At 36.5% G+C, this 16,381-nt stretch overlaps 2 protein-coding genes across 5 annotated transcripts in view; one reads left to right on the top strand and one right to left on the bottom strand.

Annotated features, from left to right (window-relative positions):
* Positions 1-3,429: 3,429 nt before the first annotated feature.
* Positions 3,430-16,381, bottom strand: part of LOC128860798 (dual specificity protein kinase splA) — a 36,989-nt gene continuing 24,037 nt past the window's right edge. For all 4 annotated transcript variants that reach the window (XM_054098548.1, XM_054098547.1, XM_054098549.1 and 1 more), the window contains one exon: positions 3,430-6,629. In XM_054098548.1, the coding sequence (XP_053954523.1) occupies positions 3,499-6,507 (3,009 nt within the window). In that variant the 5' untranslated portion in view covers positions 6,508-6,629 and the 3' untranslated portion in view covers positions 3,430-3,498. The remainder of the gene's footprint in view (positions 6,630-16,381) is intronic.
* On the top strand, positions 8,532-12,506 carry LOC128860797 (dynactin subunit 1). Its single transcript, XM_054098546.1, has one exon. The coding sequence runs from the start codon at positions 8,601-8,603 to the stop codon at positions 12,441-12,443; it is 3,843 nt and encodes a 1,280-aa protein (XP_053954521.1). The 5' UTR covers positions 8,532-8,600; the 3' UTR covers positions 12,444-12,506.

Here is a 16,381-nt window from a genome sequence, read left to right as displayed (position 1 = left end):
AACGAAGAATGAGCCAACAAAAAACGGTAAAATAAAGGTTTGCCTTTTTGTACCCTTTCAACTTCGTCAATCCCCTTCGTAGCTAACTCATTCACCCTAATAATATCTGTGTTTCAGCAGTATCAGATCCGCAAGACTGCATTTCAAGCAGTAACATCTGCGCAGCATCAACGTGAACTTGATTTCGTTTTTTATGTACACACACATGCATATGTATGTGTTTTTCCCTATTTGTCTGCTTGCATCGGCATACGTGGAAGAGTTGCAGCTGCCTTGTCGATTTTCTATGAAAGCGCAATGCGCGCGGTTGCGTAGTCGAGGAAGCTGCAAGTCGGTTTTTTCCTGCATGATTATACATATGTCTGCAAGTTTGCCGCACACCCCTTTGCAGCTTACTGTGTCTAGGCATTTTTTATTAACACACATACTTATATAGATTTGTGTATTTAAAAGGATATCTTCTTTAAAGTTAACTCTGGCTCTGAAAGTGTTCTGAATCGATGGCAGTCAAGAACGATTTGTAGCTTGAAAGAGTTGAGGTATAAGGGGAAGATTACACAGTCAACTAACTGTAATGGTGACTTATCTCGACACATGTATGTGCATACCTGTGTGTGTAAATATAAACTTGCTGTGGTTATGCAATTTCCCCCAACGATTTTTCTTGTGCATATATGAACGGCACACACATATTCGTACATATGTCGCATAAAGACGAACATATTTTAAAACTCACGCACAAACAAACAATAAAAAAGCGAAACATCCCTTGTACGCTGCGCAAGCGTACAAACTTTACTCGTACAAAACAGAATGCACTTCTTGCACCCCTTGTGCGCACATACCATTAATAATTGAAGGATTGTGCAAAAATATTGAGTTTTTGCCCAAAAAACCCCTCTTTTTTAAGCCTAATGAGTCGACGAATAACTTGAATGGAGTAGGGTTTGAAGAGTTTCGTTTATCATCACAACAAATAGCAAATCTCTCATGACATTTGGACTTCGCACACTCACCGAATTAGCCAAATGGGTTGATTGGGTTTTTGAAGCAAATTTAAGAGTTTGACTGACATAAACACAGTAACTACAATGTAGAAAAGACATGTACTAGACTTTTATATTTTTCAAAATAGTTCAATTCCAGCAGTTAGTGCTCCTTGGAACGCCTAATAAAACCTACAAGATTTGTTGTACCATTTCCACAATTTGTATCAAAAGAATAAAAGCAAAGAGGAAAAAGAAGGAAATGAAATATTCACGTGCGAGTCCATGTATAATTTAGTTTTAATTTCGTTTACTCTTGCTGACATTTTTAGTAATACACTTCTTTTAAAAATTGTTTATAGTGTGTGTGTGCTAATGTGCCATCACATTTTTAATTACGTTGTTCTGATAAAAGTTTTGACCAAAAGTACTGTTCTCACGTATATATGTATGTATATGCGTTTGTAAGTACATGAGAGAAGATTAAATACTCTCTGTTTTTTAAGTTGAGTTTTGTTTCGTTTTATAAAGACTAAAAACTAAACATCCATTATAAAAATAAAAATAATTATCTGATTTTTTCTTGGCTATTGAGTCAAGTTCTTTCAAAATGCACCGTTGCTTTTAACAAATTTCGATTTACAATTTGGACGTTATGTGTCTAAAAGGTCGAAGTGTTGGGGCAATTCGCTATCCGAAGCAGCCTTATGTTCTTCATCAAGATCAGCGAGATATTCATTTGCCATTTTAATTGTAGTCTGTCAGGTGTCCGATTCTTGCAATCTTGTGCAAAATCACGGAAGTAATATGACTAAAGACACTCTCTATCAAAGAAGGTAAAGTTTAATTTAATGAAATTGACCACGATCAAGAAATAGGCAATATTGTTAAAACTCTCTGCCTTTACAAATAAAAAAATTAGTTTAAATGAAAGTAATACAAAAAAAACATTTAGCATTTAAAAGCAATTTCATATGATCAATCACGACTACTGCAAAGCGTAAGATGTGAATCATAGGATAATTTTTATGTCCACCATCGTGCACCATCGTTTTAAAATTACCTAAAACATACTTTTGTATTCTAATTCATAAATTATAATTAATTTTTTATTTATAACGCTTACTTTATGATAAATCCGTGCGAAACATGATGCGAGTTGCTATACATGCATAAAACATAAATAAATAATTGGCGCGTACATCCTTTGTGGGCATTTTTCCGAGCTGCCTCTGTTGTCCTGTAAATGGAGCAGCCTATAACTTTCTGCCGCCTCCGAGCAGCAGTCGATTAATTTTATAAGGAACTTTTTCATGGCAAAAAAGCACTGCGGTTTGCCATTGCCTACTGAGGGGCGAACGTCATTATAAAAAACTTTGGCATTTGATGCGTACTGCTCTTCATTTGTAATGAAATATAGACATTATTAAATAGAATGGTGGGCTTGCATTTTTTGTAAATTTAAAAATTTCGTACAACTATCCGGACGAACTTGTGCACACAAATAAACGAAAAATCAGCTGAACAGCGCTCACCCTCAGTTCACCCTTTTGAAAAGGATGGAAAATGCTACATATTCGCTTGGTCGGAGTATAACAGTTTGAGAAAAGAAAGCGAAATTATGCTACGGATCTACCTATTTAACTATTATGCATATACAGTGGCGGTTAAAATAAATCAGCGCGACATTTTGCAAAGTTTTGACTACTTATTATTTAAAATTAAATTTTTGTAATTTTTATAAAACAAACAAAAAAACTAGAAGTTTCAAACTTTGTAACATAATTAAAAAACTTCAAAAATTTACATTGCAAATTGCAAGAAGAAAATAGTTGTAGAAAAGATTTTGGGTAAGCAGTTTTGTAGTCCATTCAATTTTTGTATTGTATATTAATATGCAAGTTTGAAGTGCCTAAAAGTTTTCATTGATTTTTCACCATTTTTATTTTGTTGACATTTGTGCCTATTTTCTTTCACATAAAAACAATTCGCACATTTGCTATATGGAAAAAAATGCATAACGCCATCAATCAAAACACGTACCAAAATTCCATGTAAATTTTGTGCTACTGTAATTGAATTTTCGTTAATTTTTTTTTATTTTTATTTTATACAAATTTAGAAACTTTTATAACTAACTGGTTTTTGTTGTAGTAGACATATATATTTCATGTCTAAACAAAAATAAATAAATAGTAAAAACTTTGCAATATGTCGCGTTGGTATTATATTGACCGTGACTGTTTCTATGTGCATACATACATTTACGGTGGCCACGGTAGGCCTATGTTTTTTTAACGCGGTCGTTCCTCAGCATCTAATGGCACTTCGAGAGAGCACTTTGACCACGAAGAAACAAAACTGATTTAAATACCATTTTCGATATGAGATTTTTTCTTTACGTGTCTATATTAAACGCATGAAGTCTATTAAACCAACAAAATATAAGCAAGCAATAGTTTTATTATTTAAAAGCAATAGTTTTTATAATTTCAATATATTTTCCCGTCGCTTAAAAGAATTGACGATTTTTAAGGTACTCCAACATTCCTTGGACATTAGCGTTGACCTGTGCTTGAGCAGCGGATTGTGAACCGATCTGGTTATTGGGCAGGTGCATGTTGCCACCTCCATGAGCTGGATTTCCGAAATTATTTTGTTGCTGTTGTTGTGTTAAATGTTGAGGAAATAAATCCTTTTGTTGATGGGGATGAATCATTTGTGGCGGTTGAGGGCATGACGGGAATTGTCGAAAGGATAATATTGCAGGATCCATTGCGGTCCAGTCGTTACCCAAATTACCGGCATTCCGATTATTTTGATTCATTTGATGTGCCTGTAATTCGCCGAAGCTTGGTAGTTGATGTCGTGGCGATTGTAAATGTGAGTCCCATGAATTAAAAGCTGACAAGTGTTGCATATCATTTGTGTGTGCTCTATTGCCAGTCATATTCAAGAATGGCATCATTTTGCTAGTGTTGTGTTCCCGAGGAGCATTCAATCCAAAGGTGTTCATGTGATTAAAGCCTGGTGGAGGCATGCGTGCTCTTTGCAGATTATCCATGTTGTGCTGATGTTGATGCATTATATTGGGCTCAGTTGGTACTCGCATAGTGTTGCAGTTTGTTTTAGAATGCTGTGGTTTAACTATTTCATTTTCCATCAGCTCAGCCAAACCCTTTTGGGTTTCAGTGAATGGATCGAACCCTAAATCATCGTCGACGAAAGTGTTTGCAGAAAATTCATTTTGCATGCGGCTCTGTTGGTTTTGCAGTATGGTATGTTGTTGGTTTTGAATGGTAGGATGATGTTGTTGCAGCGCCATTACTGAATCAAGTTGGCCAAGAGTTCTATGCTTTTGTTGTTGCTGTTGCTGATGTTGTTGCTGCTGTTGTAAAGTCGAAAGAGCCGGGTGCTGCATAAACTGGTAAGGATTTAAGTTATTTTCCAAAAGTGTATTACTACCATTTCCGATAGGCTGCTCATTACTAACGCAATGTTGTTGCAACTGTAATTGCTGATTCTTGTGAAAATCAAAAAATTTCGACATATTTATGCCATACAAATTTTGGCTCAATAGAAGTTCAGATGCATGATCCAATGTAGTCAGCGGAGATTGCACCATCTCAGTTAAGCCGCCAAAATGATTTTGTAAACCGCCTTGTGGAACATTGGGCTGCGAATGATTCATATTTCCAAATAAACTATTTTGTTTGTGTAATTCAAGTAAACGTGCCAATTCTTTTTGTTGGTGAGGATGTACTTGTTGAAATTGTTGCTCTTCAATGCCTTTCAATAAATCGGGTAGAGGTGATATTTTGATATTATTCATTTGGTTTGGCAGATCTTCTACCTTATCTTCTGGACACATTGGATTCTGGAGTGGAAGTACTGGGGAGAATATTGGAGTTAATTTGTTGTCGAACGGAGTAAGTTGTGCAATCTCCGGTTTGATGTCAGCAGGGAGGTCGCTCTCTTCATTTTTCAAATTTGGTTTTTCAAAAGAGTTGTCCAGAACCACTTCATCCGCCTCACTACTTTCGTTCTTTTTACTATCAGTTAATTCGTTCACTGATACTTCAGGACTTTCGAATAACTCCGATAAAGCATTTTCATTATTCTTACTGCTAACAGCTTTATCGCTTTCATTTACATGATTATTCTCTTCCGAGTCCTCTATGTTTTTAATGTCACTCTCGTCGACACTTTTTTTCGAAGCTTTCGGCTTGTTTATTTTGCCCTTTGTTATACCGGAACTACTATTGCTCGGGGTAATATCTCGTTCTTGGACTGGGCTGGAAAATTGGGAAGCCGTTCCATCTGCAGGAGTTTCTGCGCCATCCTTTACGTCATTGTGATTGCTAGTATTATCTCTGTGTGTACTGCCAGTATAATTTTTACATGCATCATTTACAATATTTTTATTTTTTGATTTTGCATTTTTGTCATTTTTAACCTTATCCTGCCTACCCCGCTCTTTTTTATGCTTCACTTCAGCAGGACTTGCTGCGACATCTTTAATGACTGGTGAAGCCGATAAAGTGGGGCTGTGATCTGTTACTGTTTCAGCAGTAGGCCCATTAGATGCAGATCCTAATGAAGGCGAAGGTATCGCTGACGAAGGCATGACTTGATACTGCGAACTGGAATTTGTTTTACTTATATTACTATTTTTATTAGCAGTTCCATGATTATTCTCTCCTCCGTTGCTTCCCCACACGGGAACACCAGCATTCGTCTGATTTGTTTCACTCGTGCCGCTCGTGCCAGGACTATTTGAACCCACTACTAATGCGTCATGTAAGCGTTTCTCATATTCTTGGTGTTTCCCTTGATGCATTTCCTCCTTCGTAAAACTAGCCTCTGGATCGCCTAACTCATGAAGATACATACAATCACCCTTAGGACATACTTGGTTTTTCATAAAATGGCTGCAATATTTTGTTGTTCCCAAACTGGTTTTTATGAGTCTGCTATCTATTATTATATTCCGAGTATTGACACTTTGTATAGCTCTTAAAGCGTCATTATTATGTACATAAGTGACATAGGCCGATGCGGATGGCCCCTGTACTCCGGCATAGGCGGTACTGGGATTTATCACAACTTTATGTATCTTACCGTATTTCCCAAAGTACTCATGCTTCTTGAGTACCTCTGCATCGGCCAATCGCGGCGGTAGGCCGACCACAAATACTAAATTCTTTTGAACCACTCTCACATTCGACAGATGTTTGCGATTCTCAGTAACGCGCACCTTTTGCTTACGCTTTTGGTCGCGTTGCTTTTTCATCATCTTGAATGCTAAAATCTGCTGCTGAGTCAGTGGCGTGAAATCCGCCGGATTTTCAGTATATTCCTTTCGACATGCTGGGCACAGCTTATTTTCGTCGGTGCGTATTCTGTGCCAGCAAAATCGGCAAATTTGGTAGCCACAAGTGCATGGAAAGAAGTTCAGATCATCAACCTCGAGAGGTTCCATGCAAAGCGGACATTCAAGTACATCTTCGTTGTTATCCATATCGCTTTCACAAAAAACCTTTAAGAGTCTAATATCAGGCAAGCAAGCAGTGGTGCTCTAGTTACGCAGTAGAATTAAGCCTTTTTGAGTCCAAGCTTTTCTGTCTGTGGCAAAGCCAGGAGCTGTGTAAATAAAGAAGAGAAAATACATGTTTAAATAATTGTGTAAAATTTATTGCATAAATTTAGAACAACAAACATACATACATACATACATAAAAGTACATAGACGAATAGTACCGGCACATTTTCAGCCACTGTGCGGTTGGTTTGCAAGTACGTATGTATGTATTATTTTCCATACATGTCATTAACTTTTAAATATATGTAATTGGCTTGAATGTCTAGAACTCTGGACTCTATGGAATAATATTTACACAGAACACTATTGGAGCAACTAGAGAATCATAGCAAAACAAGAGTATTCCTGCACCATACTTCCATTCACTCAACGCACTCACGCAAGTACTCATAATCCTTGAAAATTCTATTCAATTTTTTGTTTAAACCAATAACTAGGGGTACCAGTACTACCTATGTATATTTCCGCATAGATTTGTATGTGTATTTATGATTACAACTGCACTTAGAGGCAACGTGATCTCTGGAGAGAATAACTATTGAGTTTTGCAATAACTTTAAAAATTTAAACAGGAATCCGAAGGTGCTGCGAATCGTCCAAACTGACATTTAGTCTTGAAAATACGCGAAAAGGAACAACACAAAATAATCGAAATGGCAAATGATTTCGCTTTGTGTCATTGCGCCAGTACATACAGTGGAAAATGTTTGTATGAAGATTTGGAATCCGGACTCATGTAAGTGTGTGCCGCCTCATACGAATGTCTCTGTAGTGGAACGCCTATATACTTATTTGTGTGTGCGTGTGTCTTACTTCAACGGAAAAAATGATACGCATCTCGTACAATATTGCACAAGAGCAGCAGCAACCCGTTTCACCACTTCACTGCCCTACTGCCCTGCCAATTCATTTTTTGCTCGTTCGCTTTTTAAGTTTAAATTGCGGAAGGGATGATCTGAAGGTTCACCCCTTCGCGAACCTTCGATACAATCTCACAAACGCACAAAACTGATTGTGCAGTTAGACTTTTTTACAATGCGAGTGTATTTTATAGTTTTGTTGTTTGTTCAAAAATTTTAAAGTATGCGCTCCAGTATGCGTTGCAGTAGTCGTACAAGTTAACTCACGCGTCGCAGATGGGAAGAGCAACGCGAAAGAACGTTTTAAAATTTACAAAATTTCACAAACACACTCACCAATAAGTCACCAATATGGTATAGTGAGGAACAGATGAATCCTTAGTAGACGGCAAAAATGACGTTTGAAATGTCAGACGCGGTCGTGCACTCGAGGACTAATACGCTTGTCGATGTCTTTCATGTGCAAAACCACCAACAGAACGACCGTTTTACGAAAGGAAAACGAATATGAATTTTTCGCGTGTGCGCAAATTGTATTTTAAAGTGTAAAAAGAAAACTGCAAACATAGATTTAACCTTAAAATAATCAACTGGCCACATAAAAAAGCAGTACTGAAACCGCCAAAATATAAAAAAAGGAATACACTTTTCACGAACTAAACAAATGAAGCGAATTTCGTCAAATATTTAGTGTCCAATAATACCTGAACTCAATGCAATTTACGCGCAGTGTCGTAAATAAGTGAATTTTAAAATTTTGGCGTATTGGTTAACTGGTAAGTTTCGACAGGATCTACACACGTGTACTTAGAATTGTCTACTTTAATGAAGTTTGAGAAGCATATTTTTAGGCTTTTAAGCATGTGATATAAAATGTTTAACTAATACAGTCATTGCAAGCACTCACTCATAAGGGTTACGATTTGTGAAATTTAAAGTTTTATCTTGCCAGCTTTCCTTGTGTTAGAGGGGTAGAAATGTGTGTGATACGTGTAGGTGTTTGAATGTAGTGGGCAGACAGCAACAATGATGGCGCTATCCGCCATATTGGCGAGTATCTTTCTTTTAGCTCGATGTATTCGTTATTGTCGTTCGTGAATGTGATTTTCTGCAGAAATATAAAACAGCAAAAAATGTTAAAATAGTGCAAAAATGTCCGAGCGCAACTTCAAAGTTGGTCAAAAAGTGCAAATTGTTGGTAAAAATCTACGTGGACAAGTGGTGTATGTGGGTTTGACAAACTTCTCACCTGGCAAGTGGATAGGCGTGGTGCTGGACGAAAAGGATAAAGGAAAAAATAATGGCACTGTCAAGGGCATCACCTACTTCAAATGTGCACCGAATTGTGGACTATTTGTACGCCCAGCCCAACTAAATTTAGTCTTTACTAGAGGAACTGAAGAAATGGCAAACTCAACAGCACCAGAAGCTGGACAAAGCAGCGTAATAAAACCTTCTGGAAATGGAAATAATTCAATGGCAGCAACTCCATCACAATCAGCCGGAAAACCATTGGAAAATACTGCAGCGCAAAACAAAAAAACTGATAATTTGACATCAACTAATGGCGTTCCCACTATTAAGGCCCCCTCAGAAACACCTAAGTTGTATGCTCCTACTAATAGCAGCACAACGGGAAGTTCAAGTGGCAATATTTTAAAGGCAACCAAAATCAATCAGCCCTTACAAGCAAATCAACGAATCATCTCTTCCAACACTCAACTGGAGCTATCATTTTCAGGAGCAACGGTGTCTGTTGCTGCACCTAAACGTAGTAAAACCACCGTCAGCCCTTCGGAATCTTTTTGCTGTATAAGGCAGCGTTCAGCTTTTGTGGAAACTGGGTTTCTGGAGATACTTCACACTCAATTCACTCCAGGTCATCCTCTCCGATCACCGACTGTATTCAACATCCACAATGGCCCGCCCACTGGTATCGCAATAAGCCAAACAGACCAACTACAGCAGCAGCATCAACAGCAACAACAAAGATGCAAGGATTTGGAGACCATAAATGCTAAACTAAGCGCAGAGTTAGAAGATTTGAAGAGTCAACGAATAGAGGATAAAAAGCGTTTGCATGACTTGGAGAGAGTTCGCTTGCAAAAAGAGCAGTTGAGTGAGTTTAAGGCACAGATTATGGAGCAGCATAGCATGCTTCAACGCGAATTACAACGCTGCCGCCAAGAGCTGAGGGAAGCTAATGATTGCAAAATTAAATACAAGCGCGAACTAGACGATGTGGCTGAGAGCATCGAATTGCTCACGCTGGACAAGGAAATGGCGGAGGAACGTGCAGAAACGTTACAAATTGAGTTAGAGACAGCAAGTGAGCGCATTGAAGAACTTAGTCTGGACGTAGAAATTCTGAGAGCTGAAAATGAAAACTCGATGTCAATTGCGCTTGGCGATCGCCCGGAAAACGAATTGAAAGATGAAATTATTCAGCCAACAGCTACTGAAATCAGGCGACTTGAACAGTATAATCAACGTCTGAGAGAAACTGTCGTGCGGCTGCGCGATGTTTTAACGCACGAAAAGCAAGATCTACAAAAGACCAACAAGGAACTAGAGACCAAAATATCTGAAATTTCCGAACTCAAGAAAACTAAGGAAATACTTTCTAAACGAATTGATGTGATGGAAATGCATATTTTCGATTTAAAAGAGCAAGTCGATGCAGCTCTTGGAGCGGAGTCAATGGTTTCATCTCTAGCAGAGTCCAAAATCGAATTAGAAGAACGTGTGAAATTATTGGAAGAAGAGGTTATGGAGTTAGAAGCTTTGGAAGAGATTCACGAACAAATAATTGAAGGTAATCAAGAACTAGAACTGGATTTAAGAGAGGAAATAGATGCCCTAAATTCAACAATAAAAGTCCTACAACAGGAGAAGAATAATACACTGGAAACTATATACGACCGAGATGTGACCATTATGAAATTCCGAGAACTTGTTAAAACATTAAATAGCAACTTGCTATTAAGAGATCAGCCCATAAATGCCTTGGGCACAGGTACAGGCACATCTACATCAGATGATCTCAGCATCCTCTCAAATCAAGACGAAACACAAAGTATTGACTTCAATCAAATGTTTTATGTGACAAAGGCTTGCAAAAGAGCCATCGACATGCAGTTAAATGAAATCGAGTTGAGACTGTGTAAAGCACACATTGATCACCTTTTGGCGTTCGTACCTGAGGAGATCCTACTGCGTGGCAGTGAACATGACATCATATTGGTGTTATTATTGCTGCAACGAATGTATGAAAAGATAGAAATAATTTGCAATACAATTGATGAAAAGTTCCCATCATCATGCGAATTCGCCAAAAATGCAATATTTGAGGGATTTTCTGTACACCGATTCGCTTTCCGTTGCAAATGCTTATTTGTATTGCGAAGCCTTAAATTGATCATAAAACAGTTGATTTTTGGTTTGAATCATTGCGATTACGAAATATGCACACATGCAGCAATTTATCGAGGTGAAATGGAATCACAAGAGAATTCTATTGACGAGTTGATTAATCGATTAAAAGGCGATATGTTAGACGAAAATACACCTATGGAAGCTGTAGAACGAACTCTATCGTTCTTCAATACTCTTTATACGAACTTAATTTGTTCCCAGAATATCGCTGAATTGGTTGATGAGCATCAACTTCACGTTATGTTAGTGGAAGTACTCGATGTATGCTTGGACTGCATCAATACGAATGCTGGTATCCTACACACTATCATTCAGCTGGGAGATGAAAATACCGAATCGTTTTGGGCTATGCAATTTCTCATGGAAAATGTTAACCAGTTCAAGCAAAAGCTGAGGAAGCTGCAACGTAAGCTGCCTTCTGCCGCGATTGATATATCCGGCATGCAACAACAGATTGAACGCATACAACATATTCTATCAACAAACGAACAATTCGGACGTTTTATCAATATTTTAATGATAACGGTAAAAGATGCAACGAAGGACATAGCCGCATCCTCCTTTTCAACCAAAGAAGACTTTCCCTGCGATGCGGCTATAGAGCATAAAAAACTTTGGAAAATCATTATAACGAATTGCACGAAATTTGCGAATGCAGAAAAGACAGCGAGCCCAATCACTTTATTTCATCTGTGCATCCAACTACTAGACGAACAAATTAATGAGCTCTTCAATTTCATCTCAGAGAAAGAATCAGTGCGCAACGCAAATAAAAATACAATGTTCGTGCGCTCTTCGGCCACTACTCTACTGCAACGGTCATTGCAACAAAAGCAACATTCTGATGACATAAAGAGTCTGAAGCATACATTAGTTGAACGTGATAGGGAGATCAAAACGCAGAAATATTTAGCGAAGATGAAGCAAAACGAGTTTTCTGAAATGCAAGTACGTAAAGAGATCGCCGAGCGTAATTTATCAAAAGCACAACACAATCAGGAGGAGGCCCTGACTAAAATCATCGAACAAATAGAGCATTTTGACAAGTTAATGTGCCAACGCGAAACTGTAATCGCCCGGTCGTTTAATAATTTACAAGAAAAGCTTTCAATAATGGAGCGGAACTATGCGCGGCTTGAAAGGAATCTCGTCACCCGAAAACAGGTAATCAATTTGACAGCAGATGAGAGCTACCGCGAAATTGACTCACTTAACAAATGCTTGCGTTACGAACGGGCAGAACGAATCAAACTTCACATAAACGAAATGAAAATGCGCTTGCGCAACTTTGAGCCACTGCATGTGCCACACAGCAAAGGAATAACGAATGTGGCGGAAGCAAAACTCAATAAGGAGTTGGGGATGTTAAAAAATCAATGGATACTTTCACATATCAAATTAAAACCAAATGTGGAAATCGAACGATGTGCTCTAAAACGAAAATCAAATGAACTACTGCAACAAACCATGAGTTCATACTTCAAGTCTAATCCGCATCGCAGCACACCCAGCCATTTTGGATCGTTCGGCTCAAAGGATTTAAATGTAATATTCTCTTAAAAAAGATTTACAGCAAAGAAACTGTGATTTATTTCTAACATTTGTCTTGGAAAAATTATTAGTGGCCTCAACTTTGTAATTTAAGCTTTAATTATTGTATAAATTATTTTATTAATTTTTAAGAAATTTCCAATTTTAATCAAAAATGGACAAATGTAAAAATTCTTTATAGCTCTCACTTGTGTACTTTTTTATTTTGAATTTTCGAGTTTGAAGACAAAACCATATTTTTTTTTTACAATAACTCAATCGAGGCGCGTTCATTAAAGGTGGTGGCACTATACAAACAACAATGCCTTGTACGTTTGATTGCTAAAGCAAAGTAGAAAACAATTAATGAATTCGTCTGACAGCCACGACGAAAAAAAAACTAATCAGCTGATGTACCGAAGCCGCTTTTAATAGATTCGCCTTGAACTCAAAATTCACATGTTTTTTGCTCATGCCAGTATGATTTAAACAAAAACAAATCAATTTTGGTGAGATAGGAATCTAAGCTTTTTGAAATTCTAAAAGTTATTATTGCTAATCGAAAATAAAAATAACTATAACTTAATCTCATACACTATACCTTGTTAACATAAACAGCGAGCTATTTAGCCCTAAAATTTATTTTTCAAAAATTCGCATTAGTTAAGTCTTTAGATAAAAGCATATGATCAACTCTTCTTTTAAGCTAAGTAAACAGTTCATAGAATGGGAAGTTATAGCAAATTGAAAACTTTAAAGCCAGTTGACATCGAAATAATGTTCACGGAAAGAATGTTTTAAAGCAATCAACGCAGTTATAACAAAATTCATAGTTTTTAGCAACGAAAAACTAAAAAAAAATCTTACTCTTTTTGCGCATCGCTATCTATAATTTAGCAAACATTTTTTTGTGTCGACAAATATACCTAATAGGGGGATTCTCTTAGCCTTGCAAGGACACAGCAACAAAATGAAAGCGAAAAGATATATGCAATACCTGCAAAGTATATATACATACATATAATTTCCTTTGACTCATATTTGGGGCATAGGGCCAAAGTATGCAACAGCGAAATCCATGTACATTTGGTCAAAAAAATATCGGGAATTGTTCATTTAAAAAGCACATATCGTCATATGAATTCAAAAAAGCCCTAAGTTACAAAAAATTCAAAATCGACTTTTTAGTTGATTATCATGTACCGTATCATAATACATGTTCCTTTAAAATTTTATAATCCAACAACCAATAATGCCGTTGGTATAAACAAAATTCGAAAAGCCCTAAGTGCAAGCGTAACAAATTTGCCAACCAAAACTGTAACTTACGCCTTTAGAGAAATAATAAACAACAAACACAAGAAGGCATAGCATGCCATGCCATTGTGTGTGTTCTTATTTATCAGTTACTGACGAAAAGTATTGACGATAAGGTTTTTTGCATCTTTGTATTAACAGTTAGTTTTTCTTTTGTATGTTTCTAAGAGGCTTTACTGAGTTGGAGTTTATTTAATTAAAACTAAAAATCTCTAAAAATGATTAACGAAACTAATTTTGATAAGTCTGTGTTAAAAAAAACAGTGAATAAAACATATTTAAATTACAATAACCGAATGACCGTCAGTCAGTCTAAATATTGTGAAAAAGCACATTGCTCCCAATATGATGAAAATATACGCCAAGAAATATTTGATGGATTTTGGAACATGTCGTGGAAAGAAAAAAAGATTTATGTAATAAGTCAAGTAGAATTAGAAGAAAAAGCACGAAACCTTAACACATTTTCGAGGCGATCGCTATCTAAACGGTATTATTTGAAAGCAAAAGCAACCTGTATCCAGGTTTGCCGACAAATGTTTATGTCAACTCTTGGAATAAATGAAAAAATTATAAGAAATTGGATAGATTCGAACATTTTCAAACACACGCAATTGGATATTGCTCCGCCAAAAGGAACGTCGAAAATGCTAAAAAATACGAAAATCGAATTAACTTTTAAAAGAAATGGTTAAACAGCAGATTGTCAAGACTTTTATACTAATTTGCCCTATGAAAATGAATAGCATGATATATGTAAAGTTTTCATCTTTTTACGAATTTAATTTCTTTTTGTTTAACTTTCTTTTTGAGAACTATTTTTTGTTTTGTTGGTTTGTTATCAAAATAAAAAGTATATATGTAATAATAAATTGGATAATATCCATTACACTATATTATTATATTATAACCAATTTAATGCAAGAAATAGGTTTTTTGCTTCTCATGTAAAATTTTTAAAATGTAACTTAGGGCTTTTTTGATTTCATGTGACGATATGTATGTCTAATTTTTTTTCCTAGAATGTTGGTACAACTGTCTACAGTGTTGCAAAGTTTGAACGTCATCTGTCAATTAGCTTGTTTTCGGCATTTAATTATATCAGTCAACCGCAAGTGTGCTCTGCGATTTTCACTATGGATAAAAATATCGAACAAGAATTTGTCTTAAATTTTGTGTGTTTGAATGGGATTTCGTAGAGTCGTGGAAGATTTGCCCCGATCTGGTCGCCCACCTACGTCTTCAACGAATGAAAACGTCGACAAAGTCATGAGATAACTCATGACCTTAGCGTGTCTCACGAATCGATTCGCAACATTTTACACCATCAATTGGGCATGAGACCCATGGTTGCTCGACTCGTTCCAAGAGAGTTGAATTTCTTTCAAAAAATTCCTCGAAAGAAGGTGGCTGAAGCCATGCTTGAGCGACTGAATTCGGACCCAACGTTTATTAAGCGCATCATAACATGTTACGAGCCGTGGGTATATGTGTTTGACATGCAAACCAATCAACAGGCGCCTGAATGGCGCTATCCACATGAGCCGAAACCCAAAAACCACGTCAAAGTCGGTCAAAAGTGGAAGTCATGCTACTTGTTTTCTTTGATTATCATGGTGTTGTGCACTCGGAATTCATTCCAAATGGTTCTACGGTAAATAAAGCATATTATTTGGGAGTTATGTGACGTTTGAGAGAGAATATGCGTAGGAAACGTCCCAATTTGTGACTTTTTCCTTCTCCCAAAACTTAAATTGCCACTCCCTGAACACCGCTTTGAGTCGATCGAGACCATTAAGGAGAAATCGCTGAAGAAGATCTCTTCAAAACGCGTTAAATCGTTGGCATATGTGTATTGCTTCGAATGGAGCCTATTTTGAAGGCGACAAAATAAATTTTGATGATTAAACCATTATTTTGCGTTTTATTGAACAATTCCCGGTACTTTTTGACAGAATGTATGTACATTTTAATGCGTGACAAATGCACCCTCTGCCAGTTGTTTGCAGTAGTCTCGTTCTCTTGCATATTAGTGTAGGATTTTTGCATTGCATGCCATTATGTAATCGTACTAAACAGAGAATGTCCTTAATATGTGCATGTAGTCATTTAAAATATATTAAACTCTAATAAGTAATAATAAATGTAGAAAATATAGTAATATAGGAGAGTTGCGTGTATGAAAAAATACAAATGTTGATCATCATGGGCATTAAATTAGAAAGTAACTCTGATTTCCTTTTAATTTACATGAAATATAAAAGCTGAAATAATGTAATCAAAATAAATTTATGTATATCTACTTTTATTCGTATTGAAAAATTTTCATGATAAATTTTAGAAACCTTTTAAAGAATTGCTAATAATATAATTCCTACGCAAGTTAATCAAAATAAAATTATATTGGTTGAGAGTTGTGTTTTAAATTTTAGCGATTTCCAATTTATTACAAGGTGGATTCCATTTTTTCAAATTAAAATACTAGGATTGAAAAATGTTAACCTCTTCCCTAGCCTATCAAACACCAAAAATATATTAAAAACTTTGGCTGCAGTTTTTGGTGTACGGTTTGATTTTGTGCCACAAATGGGGGGATCTACAGTTTATGCCTGGCCTTAGAGATTTGCCGCTGCCAATCATGCGGTGATCGC

The sequence above is a fragment of the Anastrepha ludens genome, chromosome 4, assembly GCF_028408465.1.
Source record: "Anastrepha ludens isolate Willacy chromosome 4, idAnaLude1.1, whole genome shotgun sequence".
NCBI lineage: Eukaryota > Metazoa > Arthropoda > Insecta > Diptera > Tephritidae > Anastrepha > Anastrepha ludens.
Note: the sequence above shows the minus strand (reverse complement) of the source record. Positions and strands in the feature narration are given on the sequence as shown.